Source organism: Miniopterus natalensis, chromosome 11 (genome assembly GCF_054644295.1).
Source record: "Miniopterus natalensis isolate mMinNat1 chromosome 11, mMinNat1.hap1, whole genome shotgun sequence".
Classification (NCBI taxonomy): domain Eukaryota; kingdom Metazoa; phylum Chordata; class Mammalia; order Chiroptera; family Miniopteridae; genus Miniopterus; species Miniopterus natalensis.
This window is the reverse complement of record NC_142091.1, coordinates 38,645,795-38,658,406: the sequence shown is the minus strand read 5'-3', so window position 1 is coordinate 38,658,406 and position 12,612 is coordinate 38,645,795. Positions and strand designations below refer to the sequence as shown.

General features: G+C 37.7%; 1 protein-coding gene across 2 annotated transcripts in view; it reads right to left on the bottom strand.

Moving 5' to 3' along the window:
• Positions 1–11,679, bottom strand: part of PGM2L1 (phosphoglucomutase 2 like 1) — a 33,424-nt gene extending 21,745 nt beyond the window's left edge. The window contains exons 1-2 of one of the 2 annotated variants that reach the window (XM_016208461.2): positions 11,259–11,679; positions 1,339–1,506 (exon numbers count right to left, since the gene is read on the bottom strand). In XM_016208461.2, the coding sequence (XP_016063947.1) occupies positions 1,339–1,506; positions 11,259–11,369 (279 nt within the window). In that variant the 5' untranslated portion in view covers positions 11,370–11,679. The remainder of the gene's footprint in view (positions 1–1,338; positions 1,507–11,258) is intronic. The other variant, XM_016208462.2, reaches the window with a different exon arrangement.
• Positions 11,680–12,612: the final 933 nt, after the last annotated feature.

The following is a 12,612-nucleotide window of genomic DNA, read 5'->3' as shown; positions in this document are numbered from 1 at the left end:
GTGTGTGTGTGTACATGTACATCCAAATTGGCTAGTTTCACCCACTTATTTATTTCTAATGATTATACTATCCTAAAACCTCACAGAACCTCATATTATTCTATTATTCTCTGGTATGAAAATCCATTTTGTCTTATCCCCCTATACCTAGATTCTGAAAGGGTTAAGGCTGAAGAATCAGATTCCATCTGACTTATCCACTTCACACTCAACTCCTATAAAAATCTGCACTTCTACAGAAATTGATTTTCAAACAGTTCCTCCACCCCATTTTATAAAGTCAAGGAATCTTCATTTAAACAGAAAGCTTATGAGCAAACCCAGTATATAAAAAAGACTGAACTGAAGCATCCTAGATGAGGAGACAGGGTTGGGGAGGTGGTATCTTGTCATCCCTTCTTCTCCATCTCCCGCATTAGCCCTTGGCTTTAGAAAATTCCCTCAGAACAAGGCTAAAGATGATTTACTATTTGGCAGGATCAGTTAGAATTATGACTACTGAACATTTCTTTAGTCCAGAACTATTTTTAGTACATGCTAAATGCATTTTGGCCTTCAAGTAAAGTATAGTTCCTTTAAGCAGGGAGGATGATTCACTGGAAAGAGAAGTAAATTGTTTCCAAAATAAGTTGCATAAAAGGAGGAGAAATAAAATAAATAGTATCACGTCATACACTGTCTTAAAGAACTCTCAAATGGATATGAAGAACCAAGGGAAATATTTTCAACTACATTTTCCAAATACTCTGGTTAACCTTTATCAATGGCCATATATCAAAATGGGTAATCTAAACTGGAAATGTCAATATTCATTTCCTGGGTTTCAAGTGCAAAGTAACACTGTCAAGAAGTTGACAATGACAACCAAAATAACTCCTAATGAGAAAGTTAGCCTGTGACCTTGAAGATACAGAAATGACTTCTAAGAGAAATCAAATGTCAGAATTTATTTGACTTGTGTTTTTAACCTACAAGAGAGTATCTTCCTGGATACTAAGGTGGGGTTTTTTTTTGTTAATTTTTTTTTTTTTTTTAATATATCTTTATTGATTTCAGAGAAAGGAAAGGAGAGGGAGAGAGAGAGATAGAAACATCAATGATGAGAGAGTCATCGATCGGCTAGCCCACAACCCGGGCATGTGCCCCGGCTGGGAACCGAACCCCAATTGCCTGGATCCCAGGTTGACGCTCAACCGCTGAGCCATGCCGGGCTGGGCAAGGTGTTTTATTTGTTTTGTTTTGTTGTTGTTGTTTGTTTTTATTTTTAGAAAGGCACTACTTAATTTATAAGGCAAAAAAACAGAGTGATAAAAAGTGTACATACTTTATAATATTTACCTGTGTTGACTGTATTACTGTAAGGTCATTAATATAACAAAATCCTGCCCCCATAGCAGAACGAAGTCCTGCAGTCCCAAAAGTCATTCGGCAACAAAGACGATCCCGCAGTTCCTTGTTCATTCCATTTCGTAACAGATTTTCAATTTGTTCTTTTGTTTTGGGATTCTATAAAAAAAAAGTATTAAAACTTAATCAAGATCATAAGCAGATTCCTAATATGAAGTTTTTCTGCGGAGCCAATAAATACTATGCATATATCACAAGATTCTACATTCACTATAAATTCCGTAGTGCTATTTAGTATTAACATGTATAATAAAATAATACCTGCCATTTACTGAGTCCCCAAAAGAGCCTGTGGTTATTTACATTAAGGGTGACTTACATTATCTCTAATTGTCACAGTTCTTTTCATAACATGTTCAAGAATGTTTTTTAAACAAATTGATAAACTTAAGAGCTATGGATCCAAAATAAACCTTAGTCAAAAAAACGACATCACTTAAATTAGAGTCTATATTAAGTTTTAAAAGAAATATAGAAGCTACTGGGTATATGCCATCAAAACATGCCTACCAACTAGCTACCTAAACCTCTGCAATTCAAAATGACCAGATAAGCTACTGTTCTTTCAAGTCACAGAAAACTTCTATTTTATCTATAGTAAGAGCTGACCATAAAAAGTTCTTAGGTGTTAAATGTGGACTTAGTTAAGAATGAGAATGAAAATTCAGTCCAAACATGGCTTGTGAGGCAGGATATGCCAACAACTATATTTTAGGATTCTGTATTTCATTAGTACATACTTTAACTTATTTTCATAAATCTCAAGGATGTCTGTGACTAAAAGTAGTGCTTCACAAGAAAAACTAGCAAGTTTCAAATAAAATGCAATTTTAATAAGACCAAAGCTTTACTGGAATTTTCTACTATTTTCTTTCTAGGAGAAAGAGTCAAATATTAAGAAAGTAAGGTGAACTATAATATCTGCTTGAATTCTCAGTGCTTTATAAAGCAGAGGTTTTTCCCCCCAAAGGACATGAATATTAAAAAAATAAATATACTTTGGTGTGAATTGTACTGTAGCATAATATCAACTCTCTTACTGTTAAGTTTTTCTTTATAATTATGTAAAAGATCCTTGATATTGGGGGGGGAAGATGTTTAAGTCATTTGTTTTATGTAAGTGTGAATCTAATTTTACAGAAACCACAAAAGGAACTTATTTTTGTAAAGTATGACATTTCTACTTAGAGAACATCTTAGGCTGTATTTAATATGTTATTTTATTGTTGACTTTCGTTCTGTTAAGAAGCTATAGCTTCTGAAATTCCTATGGAGTACTATTTAGAGATAAGTTAATAGTATCCACATTTTCAAAAGTTATATACTAAGTATTTATACAGTATAAGAAATATAATACTTCAATTTTGTTTGAGTGCTTTCAACCATTAAAATAGTTTTGACTATTTGATTTTTTTTTTTTTTTAAGGAGCTATTTAACTTCCAGGGTTATTTTTATTTGAATAAGTGAAAAGCAAAACAATTTTTTAACCAAATGGGAAATTTAAACAAAACTATTCCTAGATTATGCCTTGGTTACTTTGGAGAAAGGAGGAAGGGGGAAGAATGGGATCAAGGAAGTGAATACGGGAAATGAAACTGAATCTGTAATTTGCTTATCTCTTTAAAAAAGAGATCTGATTCAACTTTAGCAAAATGTTGTGATTTAACAAAATGGGAACTGTTTCTCATTCTCTGTATTTTTAAAAAAGAAGAGAGAAATCCATTTATTAATAAGTCTCAATACTTCTTAATTTTCTTAGAGGGCTCTATAGGCACTCTAATGTAAAACTTTGATACCCATATTTCTAGAAGAGTCTCCAGGCTACCTACCCTCCACAACTCCAATCATCACATCCCAATTACATACTGCAGCCAGATTAATCGTCCAAGGACCAACAATAGAGTCCAATTCTGATCACATCAAATGTAAAGGTTAGGAAGGGTGGGACCAGGTTCCAAAGGGCAGAAAAGTTGAAAACCATTTTGGATTCTAATATTCTCTTTATTTCTCCGAGTCTGAGTTTGTGTATAGGTTAAAAAATGGAAATAACTACCTCAAACAATCTTTAAGAGGATTAAAGAGACTTTTTACATGGAAGCATCTAGTATAATGTTTGGCATATGATTACTCAAAAAACACTAGTTTTCCTTCATCTATTCATAACTGCCACAGCAGTCCAAAAACATACATTATACTTTAGTTTTTAAAAATCTCTTCATTGTTCTTACATGCTCTTTGTTCAGTTTCATTTGCTGATCAGTTTCATTTTCCATTTTTTAATTTCTCCCATCTTGAGTTTTCTACCTCCATTTCCATTATCTATTCCTATCCTACTTATCCATCAGGGCCCAGCTCAAATTCTACTTTTTATGGAAGGGCTTCCTGACTTTGAACTCCTATTGCTCTTAAGAACTAGCAGTCAAACAGCTGACTACTTAATTGTTCTTAGTTTATATTTTAAATTTTATTTTTAATTATTAATTACAAACTACATCAATACACTTTCCTTGTATAAAAACTTACTAATAATATAGATAAAACTACAGACATCTTTGACTATCATCTTCATTCCCAGACTCCTGCTTTGGGGGAGCCAGTACTGATGTGATGCATCCTTCCAGAACTTTCCCTTCATCTACATACTTAGGGAAATGTAGTTTTGCTCTCTTTTTATTATATATATGTGTGTGTGTGTGTATATATGTTTATATATGTATATATATGTGTATATATATATATTTGTATATATATACATGGTATTAAATTGTACATGGTGCACTATAACTTGCTTATTTCACTGACTATACCACGGAGGTCCTTTCAGTACATGTAGATCTACGCTCTTCTTTTCAACTACTGCAGTTTATTTATCCTTTGCCCTATTATTGGTGGGCATTTACGTTTTCTCTAATTTTTACTTGCATGAATAATAAAATACTTCAGAGGGAAAATTACATGAGAAAATTCTGAAGCAGAAACCAGAAAATAAAACCACCACTTACAATGAATTTATTGAAGAGATTTTCTAACAAGATTCTGGTTAGCTGAAAGCGAAAATGCCTTTGTATGTAAGCAGCACAGTATTTATCATTTACACTATAATTTTCATACTCTTTTGAGCACTAAATATGACCATTTTCATAGTTTCATTTGGTAAGATACAGCGCTCACTAAATTGTTTGGTGTAAAAGATCCCACGCAGAATTGGATACACTAATATCTTTTCTTTCCACCAGCATTAATCATTTTCTCCATTAACTCCCAACACCAGAGGGCAGCAGCCTCAGTACTAATTAACAATAATGCAAAGAGTGATTTAATGAAAAAATACTCCTCTAGTAAAGTCTGCACTAAATTACTAATCGACCTTTTATTTGGGGAAAAAATATTTCTTAAAAAAACAGAACAGACATACAAGTAGATAAAAAACAATTAAAACAAGCAAATAATGTTTATTTTCTTTGCATAACTTAATCCTTGGTTAGTCATTGACATTCAGATTTTTCTGGAAAGCTGGTATGGGTTTTCTCTGTTTTTGTATATATAGGCATATTTTCTGCCAGTCTCCTCTTAAGGAGAATGGCCAACTGAGAGCTGTTTTTAAGAGGGGCTTATTGTTCTGCAGACTTTGTTAGCACTAATTACATTACATAAACTTTTAAAAGAATAATGAAAACTAATAGCATAATGAAATTTAGGGGGTGTAAAGAAGTGTGAATTAGCTCCCATTTTTCATAGCATGTATTTGACAGATAATATCTAAAATAAATCAAGGAATAGTGGTACTCGTATATTATTTAGTCTTTTGATGGTAACCATGAGAATAACTAAAAACAAAGTTAAAAATGGCTTCTAAGGAGCAAATTGCAGATAAGAAGAGGAAGTGAGAAACATTACTTTCCTTTATAATCCCTTTTATACTATTTTTTATCATAAGCATGTTTTTTTTGAAACACAAATACATTAAAAGAAAATGGTAGAAACTGGGGAAAATGTAAAAAATTTGGAAATAAAAAGAAAATTTTTATTTTTAAAAAGGGAAATAAATCCAAACTCTCATTTGTATGTACTAAATTTCTTGGACAGAAGGAGAATGTTGTTGCCAAGGAGACCAAAGCAACTGTTGAGAAGCAAATTTAGCTCTTTAAAAAATTTCATGGTAATTTATTCTGCTGAATATTACATCCAATTCTAGCTTTAAAAAATGCCAGTAAAATGGTTTTAATGAGGTCCTTGAAACACAGTATATGATATGTCACTAACATTTACTAAATATGCAGATTATAGAGTCTAGTACAGTGACAAGAAAATTAGAGTGTAGGTCAAATGACCTGGGTTCTAGTCCCAACTCTACTACTTAAAAGCCATGTATCTTTGAGCAAGTCATTTTCCTTTTCTGAAACTAAATTTCTTTACTTGTAAAAATGGGATAACCACTACCTAGCCTGCCTACCACTCAAGGTTGCTGTGAATATAAAAATTTTTTAGATCATTTTACAAAGTTTGACACATTATACAAGTAAGTTCAAGTAGTAAGTACTAATATTTCCCAAGGTTGATAAAGCCATATGTATTCTGTACTTTTCATTGATTAAATGCCAAATTAAGTAAAGTACTACAAAAATGTGAACAAAACAATGTAATACGAACTATTATTGTAAAAGTTGGATTGAACTAGGTGGCGGATCCAAACTCTGGTTCAGGCTCTACCACAACTGGATAGCTTCCATAATTTCTTTTGGTCTCTACATGGTGAAATTGGACTAGACCACCTTGAACTAGAAGTGCTTCATGGTATATTTTCCATCACATGATGATGATTTAAAAGGGAATTAATTCACCACATTTTTATCTGGGCTATATTTTGCTTGAAAAAATTTCACTGCTGGATGTCTGAAAGTCACTGGCTTTGATTGAAGTCTTATTTCTATTTTCAGGCATTTCGTAACCTTATCTAACCTAATCTATCTTTAACTTTTCATTCTACTCTTTCTCAACATAGACCTACATTGAGACCAGAGTGCTCTACTCACTATTTTTCATAATGTCATGGCCAATTTCTGTCTCCACATTGTTGTCAATATTTAGCTGTTGCTGCTACAGCTGGCTGCCGGTTGTGGCATCTCACTCGCACCAAAACTTGGCCAATGCTTAATACCCTGGATATAAGTTTGCTTTCAAAGTTAAAATATATAGTGGATCAGAAACAGGCGATAACTGTCATGTTAAAGAGAACCTAGCTTCTAGGCCAGCAAGACTGGTCTGTAATTTGATAGAGTGTATGAAAACATAGAAAGAAAGAACTAGGAAGGAAGTGAAAACCTTGGTTAGCCCTAGGGCATAGAAGGGACAGAGCACTGTAGGAGAGTCATGTGTGTATTGCATGGAGGAAGAACACCTTGATCTATGGACTTATTGGGTTCTAGTGGTAGGATAGTACTATCTTAGAGATGTACTACTTATTGCAGGCTGATGTTAAACATATGCCATATATCTGACACCCTGTGATTTGATTTCATAATCTCTAAAAATCTTCTGATTCTTTTACTCCCCTTATGGTGCATCCATAAAATGCCCTGACTAGAAACAAATCCACTTATGTTACATTTGTACCATAAATTAATGAAATAGAAACTGATGAATTCAAACATCAGTTGCTGTGACCTTGCCTCAGTCTGTCCTGAGACAAGACAGAATAAAAAACTATTCTGAAGGCATAGGAACCAACAGTCAGATTCTGGACTACGGCAGATTTACCAATAGAATGCCCTCACTGAAACTATATGAGATACTCCAAACTACCCAATAAACACCTTGTGTTGCACTATTTTCTTTTTAACACTTACACACACCTTTATTTATATAAGGCCACTAAAAACATATTATAGTTGACTCTAGAGCATGCGGTTGTTAGGGGAGCCAGCCTCCCTAAATTCCCTGAAGTTGAAAATCCACTTTTGACTTTCCCAAAACAATAGCCTACTGTTGACCAGAAGCCTTACCAATAACAGTCAATTAACACATATTTTGTATGTCACATGTATTATATTCTGTATTCTTATAATAAAGTAAGCTAGAGAAAGGAAAATATTAAGAAAATCATAAGGAAGAGAAAATACATTTACAATATTATATTTATTTTTAAAAGTCTGCGTATAAGTGGACCCGCAGAGTTGAAACCTGTGTTGTTCAAGGGTCAACTGTAAAGGCTTTCTATGACCTGGTCTCTACATGCCTTTCCAACAATTTCTCTTTGTACCCTAAGCTACAGCAGAGACAAATGTTCTAAGTACACACATATAAGGATAACATTCACTTGCAATTTAGTTATCCCTGCTGAAGATACACATTAAAGTTTTAATCTCTGCTTGGAAAAGTCTAAATTTTAATTAATTCTGAAAGTTCAGCAGAAACACCACTTTTTTCATGAAGACTTTTCAAAGTACACCATCCCACCAAGGCTAAAACTAGCAATTTTGGTGACTTAGGCAAGTAGCAAATGGCCCTCTGATCAATTTATAAATTATGTGCCTCACTTAGAGTCATTAGAATCAGTGGCATTTGGTAGGTTCCTTCTTTCACTAACTAGGTAATAATCAGGTATTAAACTCAGCTTCTCTATGCTAAAAGACTACATATGCTGTGAACATGTAATGTGATAAATGCTATAAATCTGACCTATTATTTTATATTTTTGCACTCTATATTTCAGTGCCCAGGAATACAGCCTAGCTTACCTACACTATCAGTCTACAGTATATACACCTTTATTTACCAACTAAAAGTATTTTCTCCCATTAAGAGGGATTAATTAATCTTTATTATTTTTATTAAATAATTCTAAAAATTATTTAAATCTGTTCCTCTGTTAAGGGCACCTATTACTTGCTCGCTGTATTATATTTGTGAGCTTTTTTTTATCTTTCCTTCTATGTTCTTTAAAGATATGATCCATATCTATTTCATCTTTGTATTTCCCACAGGTTTTCAGCCAGTGCCTTGTATATATAGAGCATTTTAAATATAAATTAAGATTTTCTCTTCCACTTTCAATGAAGGCTGGGTCTCCTCATTCTGTTTATGTGTATTCCATCTTCTTAGAAAGTCTTCCTTGACCATCCCAGTCCACAGGTCACTCCTACTCTTGAACTCCTAAAACAGCTGTCTATAAATCATTTAATTACCACCAAAACTACTCTAGCATTATCTTTTTATGTTTATATGTATTTTATGGTCATTTTCTATTTCAGTACATTCCAGCAATATCTAGGCACAGCACAGACAATTAATCTTTAAAAAATCAATCAAGAGATTCATTAAGAAAAGTATACTCAAAACTGGCACCTAAAGAGAACAAAATATCTCATCCATGGCAATGAAAAACAAACTCCTATTGTTTAAGGGCCAAAGGCTTTGACATAGACTATAGTTACCAGTAAGTTAAATTGTGTTAGAATTCTACAAGTGTCTTTGAATTTCATAAATCTTCCTTTCACTTTAGGGAGATATAAGTACAACCACATACATTTACTGACAATACCAATGAAAGCAGATGACTTTAAACAAAAACAAATAACTATATTAAACATATAAGGATAACATTTATTTGTAATTTAGTTTTCTCTCCTGAAGACAGTCACATAGTTAAGTTAGTTTGTAGTATATATCACTTTACTGTATGCTAAGCCTTAGCTCTTTTATTTCTATTAGGTTTCCTCCTCCCTAATTGACTAAAAGCAGAAAAGCAATCTTTGAATCTTCACTTCTTTTGTATCCTTCCACAGCAAGGAACTATATTCACAGCAGGCATTTTATAAATACTGGTAAAATGGCTTTACCAGTACATCCTTATGTTAATTAATGAGATATCACAGATTATGTACACTTAATTAAATACACACATATATATGTAACCAAATCCTACAGTAAGAGAGTTGGTTCTCTAGTTTATTTCCATCAGAACACTCTAGAGCAGTGATTTTCAACCCTTTTCATCTCATGGCACACAAGCTAATTACTAAAATTCTGCAGCACACCAAAAAATATATTTTTTGATGATCTGACCAAAAAAAAAAAAAAGAGGTATAATTTTGATTCATTCAGACTGGACAGCTATTGTGTTGGCTGTTGTCATTTTTGACCATCTAAGGGAAAAGAGGTCAGTGCCCCTGACTAGTCAGGTATTGCATGTTTTAAAAATTCTTGTGGCACACCTGTTGAAAATCGCTGCTCTAGAGTCCTGCTACTCAAAGTGTGGTTCACACACCAGCAGCATTGGTATCACCTGGGAGCTCATTCTGAGGCAGAATCTCAGGCCCTACCCCAGGCTTCCTAAATCAGAATCTGCATTTTAATATCCCCTGCTGATCTGTAAGCACTTCAGCGTTTGAAAAGCACTGGTTTAGACTCCAGAGGAAGAATGAGAATGTCCAAGATGCATATGATCAAGTAATGCTAACTAATTCGTGATTGCTTACTTGCTGGTCTTCCTAATCTGCTAACTGAAGGCTTGTTGAGGGCAGGAACCCTTTCCTATCTTCCTCATCAGTAGTATTCCCTGGACCGACAGGCCCTGGAATATTACCTGTGCTCAGTAAATTTTTTTAAGTTTTTTTAAAATCTTCACCCGAGGATATGTTTTCTTTTTTTTAGAGAGACAGGAAGGGAGGGAGGGGGTGGGGGAGAGAGAGAAACATAGATGAGAGATGTGAGAGACTGGGGATCCACCCCACAACCTAGGTATGTGTCCTGACCTGGAATGACCCTGCAACCTTTTGGTGTACCAGAGATGCTCCAATCAACCCAGTCACTGTGTCAGGGCTCAATAAACATCGTTTGCTGAATGCGTGAATGACTAAGCAAAGTGAAAATAAAACTTTTTCATAAACCTAATCTTTTAGGAAATTATTTGTACAACATGATTTCGCATACTACCACACTAATTATTTAAGTCGGTATTATTCATTCCATTTTAAATGTTGCCTTCTCGACTTCAACAATGCATTTAATACACTCGACAAAGCAAAAGCTTAGATCACCTTCCTTTGTTGGAGCCACCAGGGGCCTCTTTTACAAGTGAGGTAGCTGCATTTTCATTCTGCTCTCACAGATCCATCCCACATGCCCGCACCAGATGAAATCACCGCAAAACTTGGAGGGGGTGGGGAGAAATAGAGGAGGCATGGGTAAAGCAAAAACCACTCTGTATCGAAAGCATCATATAAAAAACCTGGACAACATGATTTTTTTGAACAGGATACTTCCAGAAAACAATTCCTGGCTAGGGAAAGGAGGAGGTTAGAGAACCCTTACCTTTCTCAAGAGCAAAAGGTGATACCATGGAATGATAAAAGACCAGCGGCTACCTAGCGACGAAAGGTGGAAACACACTAGACCAGAGCTAAAGCGGATAGCGGTTAGCAACGTCGGAGAAAAACCACTTTCAGGTTTAGAGAAGGAAGTCAAGGGAAAAGAAAGGGGAAAGGAAATAGCTCTATGGCGGGTACAACTTGCGATGATGGCGAATTATTATTTATTATTATTATTATTATATTTGAGAGAGAGAGATGACATGCACTTGAAGGGAGGGGGTGGAAGGAAGAGAGGCGGCGATTGCACTCACTGCAAAAGGAAGCGACTAGAGGCAGGCGTCCCTGCCCAGCTCAGACGGCCCCAGGGAGGCAGCCCAGGCATAGGTGGGTGGCAACGCCCGGCTCCCCAGGCTCCCTCCCGGTGGCCTGAGCCATCTCCTCTGCAGCCGGCCGAGACCAGGTGGGGACAGGAAGAGGCGGACGGTGAGGGTGAGGGCTGCGGGAAGAAGGCGCGGATGCTGGGCTGACCAGGTACCCACCTTATCCCAACGGAGCCACTGCGCGATGGCCGTGTCTAGCTGAGGGTCCCCGGTGTGGTAGGGGGCGTGGAGCAGGTTGGAGTTCAGGTCCCCCTCTGCGTTTTCAGCCATGGCAGGCAGGCTGGGGTGTGCGAGCCAGGGGGGCCGATGAAGACGCCGAGTTGGGGGAGCCTGAGGTACGCTCACCAGGGTCCGGACGCCCCCTCCTCACTGAAGGGCATCGGAGACCAGCCGCAGGATGTTCGCGCCAGCTCCTGCCGCAGCTCTGAGAAGCAGGAGAGAGGAGGAGGATGCGGCCACTCGCTCCTCGCCACACCAGCTCCTGGGCTGCTTCTAGGCGAACGGGCTGAAGCGGTCGCGCCAGGAGAGAACAACAACAGTCCCAGATGCCTGGGTCTTGGCCGCGGCAGCCGCCGCCGCCGCCGCCCTGGCTACCTTAGGCTCCGCCCCTCGCGCCTTGGGCCCCGCCCCTCCCCGCCCCAGCCGATTTAAGCCGGGTGTGTGTCGCTCGAAGCAGGAACGGGGTAGCGCGCTCCTGATGTCTCAGCAGTAACGCGTTAGGGAGAAGTGAAGCACGCCTCTTTTTATTTTTTAAATGGCGGCCTTTCGCCACGGGTCTTGGCCTTGTTACTGTTCCCACACACTCCCACGCGTCTCCTTTTCTTGACCGGCTACCACGAGAGCGCCACCTCAGCGCTCGCGCTGCAAGTCCCCGGCGTGGGCGGCGTGCGCGCAGGCCCCTCTCCAGTTTCGTCTTGGGGCACGTGCCTGGCGGCCGGGAGCGCGGGGCTGTCCCCGCACAGCCTTACGGGACTTGTAGTTCTTTTCTTTCCCCGAGGTGTGCGGGGACCGCCGCAAGGACTACGATTCCCGGCAGATCCTCACCCTCCCTTTCCTCAAAGGAAAAAGCTACCTTGAGGCTGTTCTGTACGGGCATTCCCCGTACCTGTGACGCTAGGGCGTGTGGCCCGGGGCTTAAATTAAATTAAAAAAGAACTGATTAAGGAAGGGGACAGCTGATATCCACTTAGTGCTTTACAGTTAATGAGTTGCGTTCTTTCTGTTCAACTCTCCTATGAGGTAGGTGGGCGTGATCATCCCCCTTTCACACAAAGAGGAAACCGCCTTTCTGAGAGTGAACCGACTTTCTCAGAAGCGATGTCCGTAAGTGATGGAATCGGGGTTCTAACCTGGTTTCAGTTCTCCTCAGCTGGCGGTTCATTTTGCTCTGCTGCTACAGAGGACTAGAAGGTAGGGAGAACAAGTGACTGAAAAATCAAGAAGTGAAGGAGGGAAGATGGGTCAGCATTTAGCCGTAAGGAACAATGCATAAGCGTCATGAGAGAGATACCAA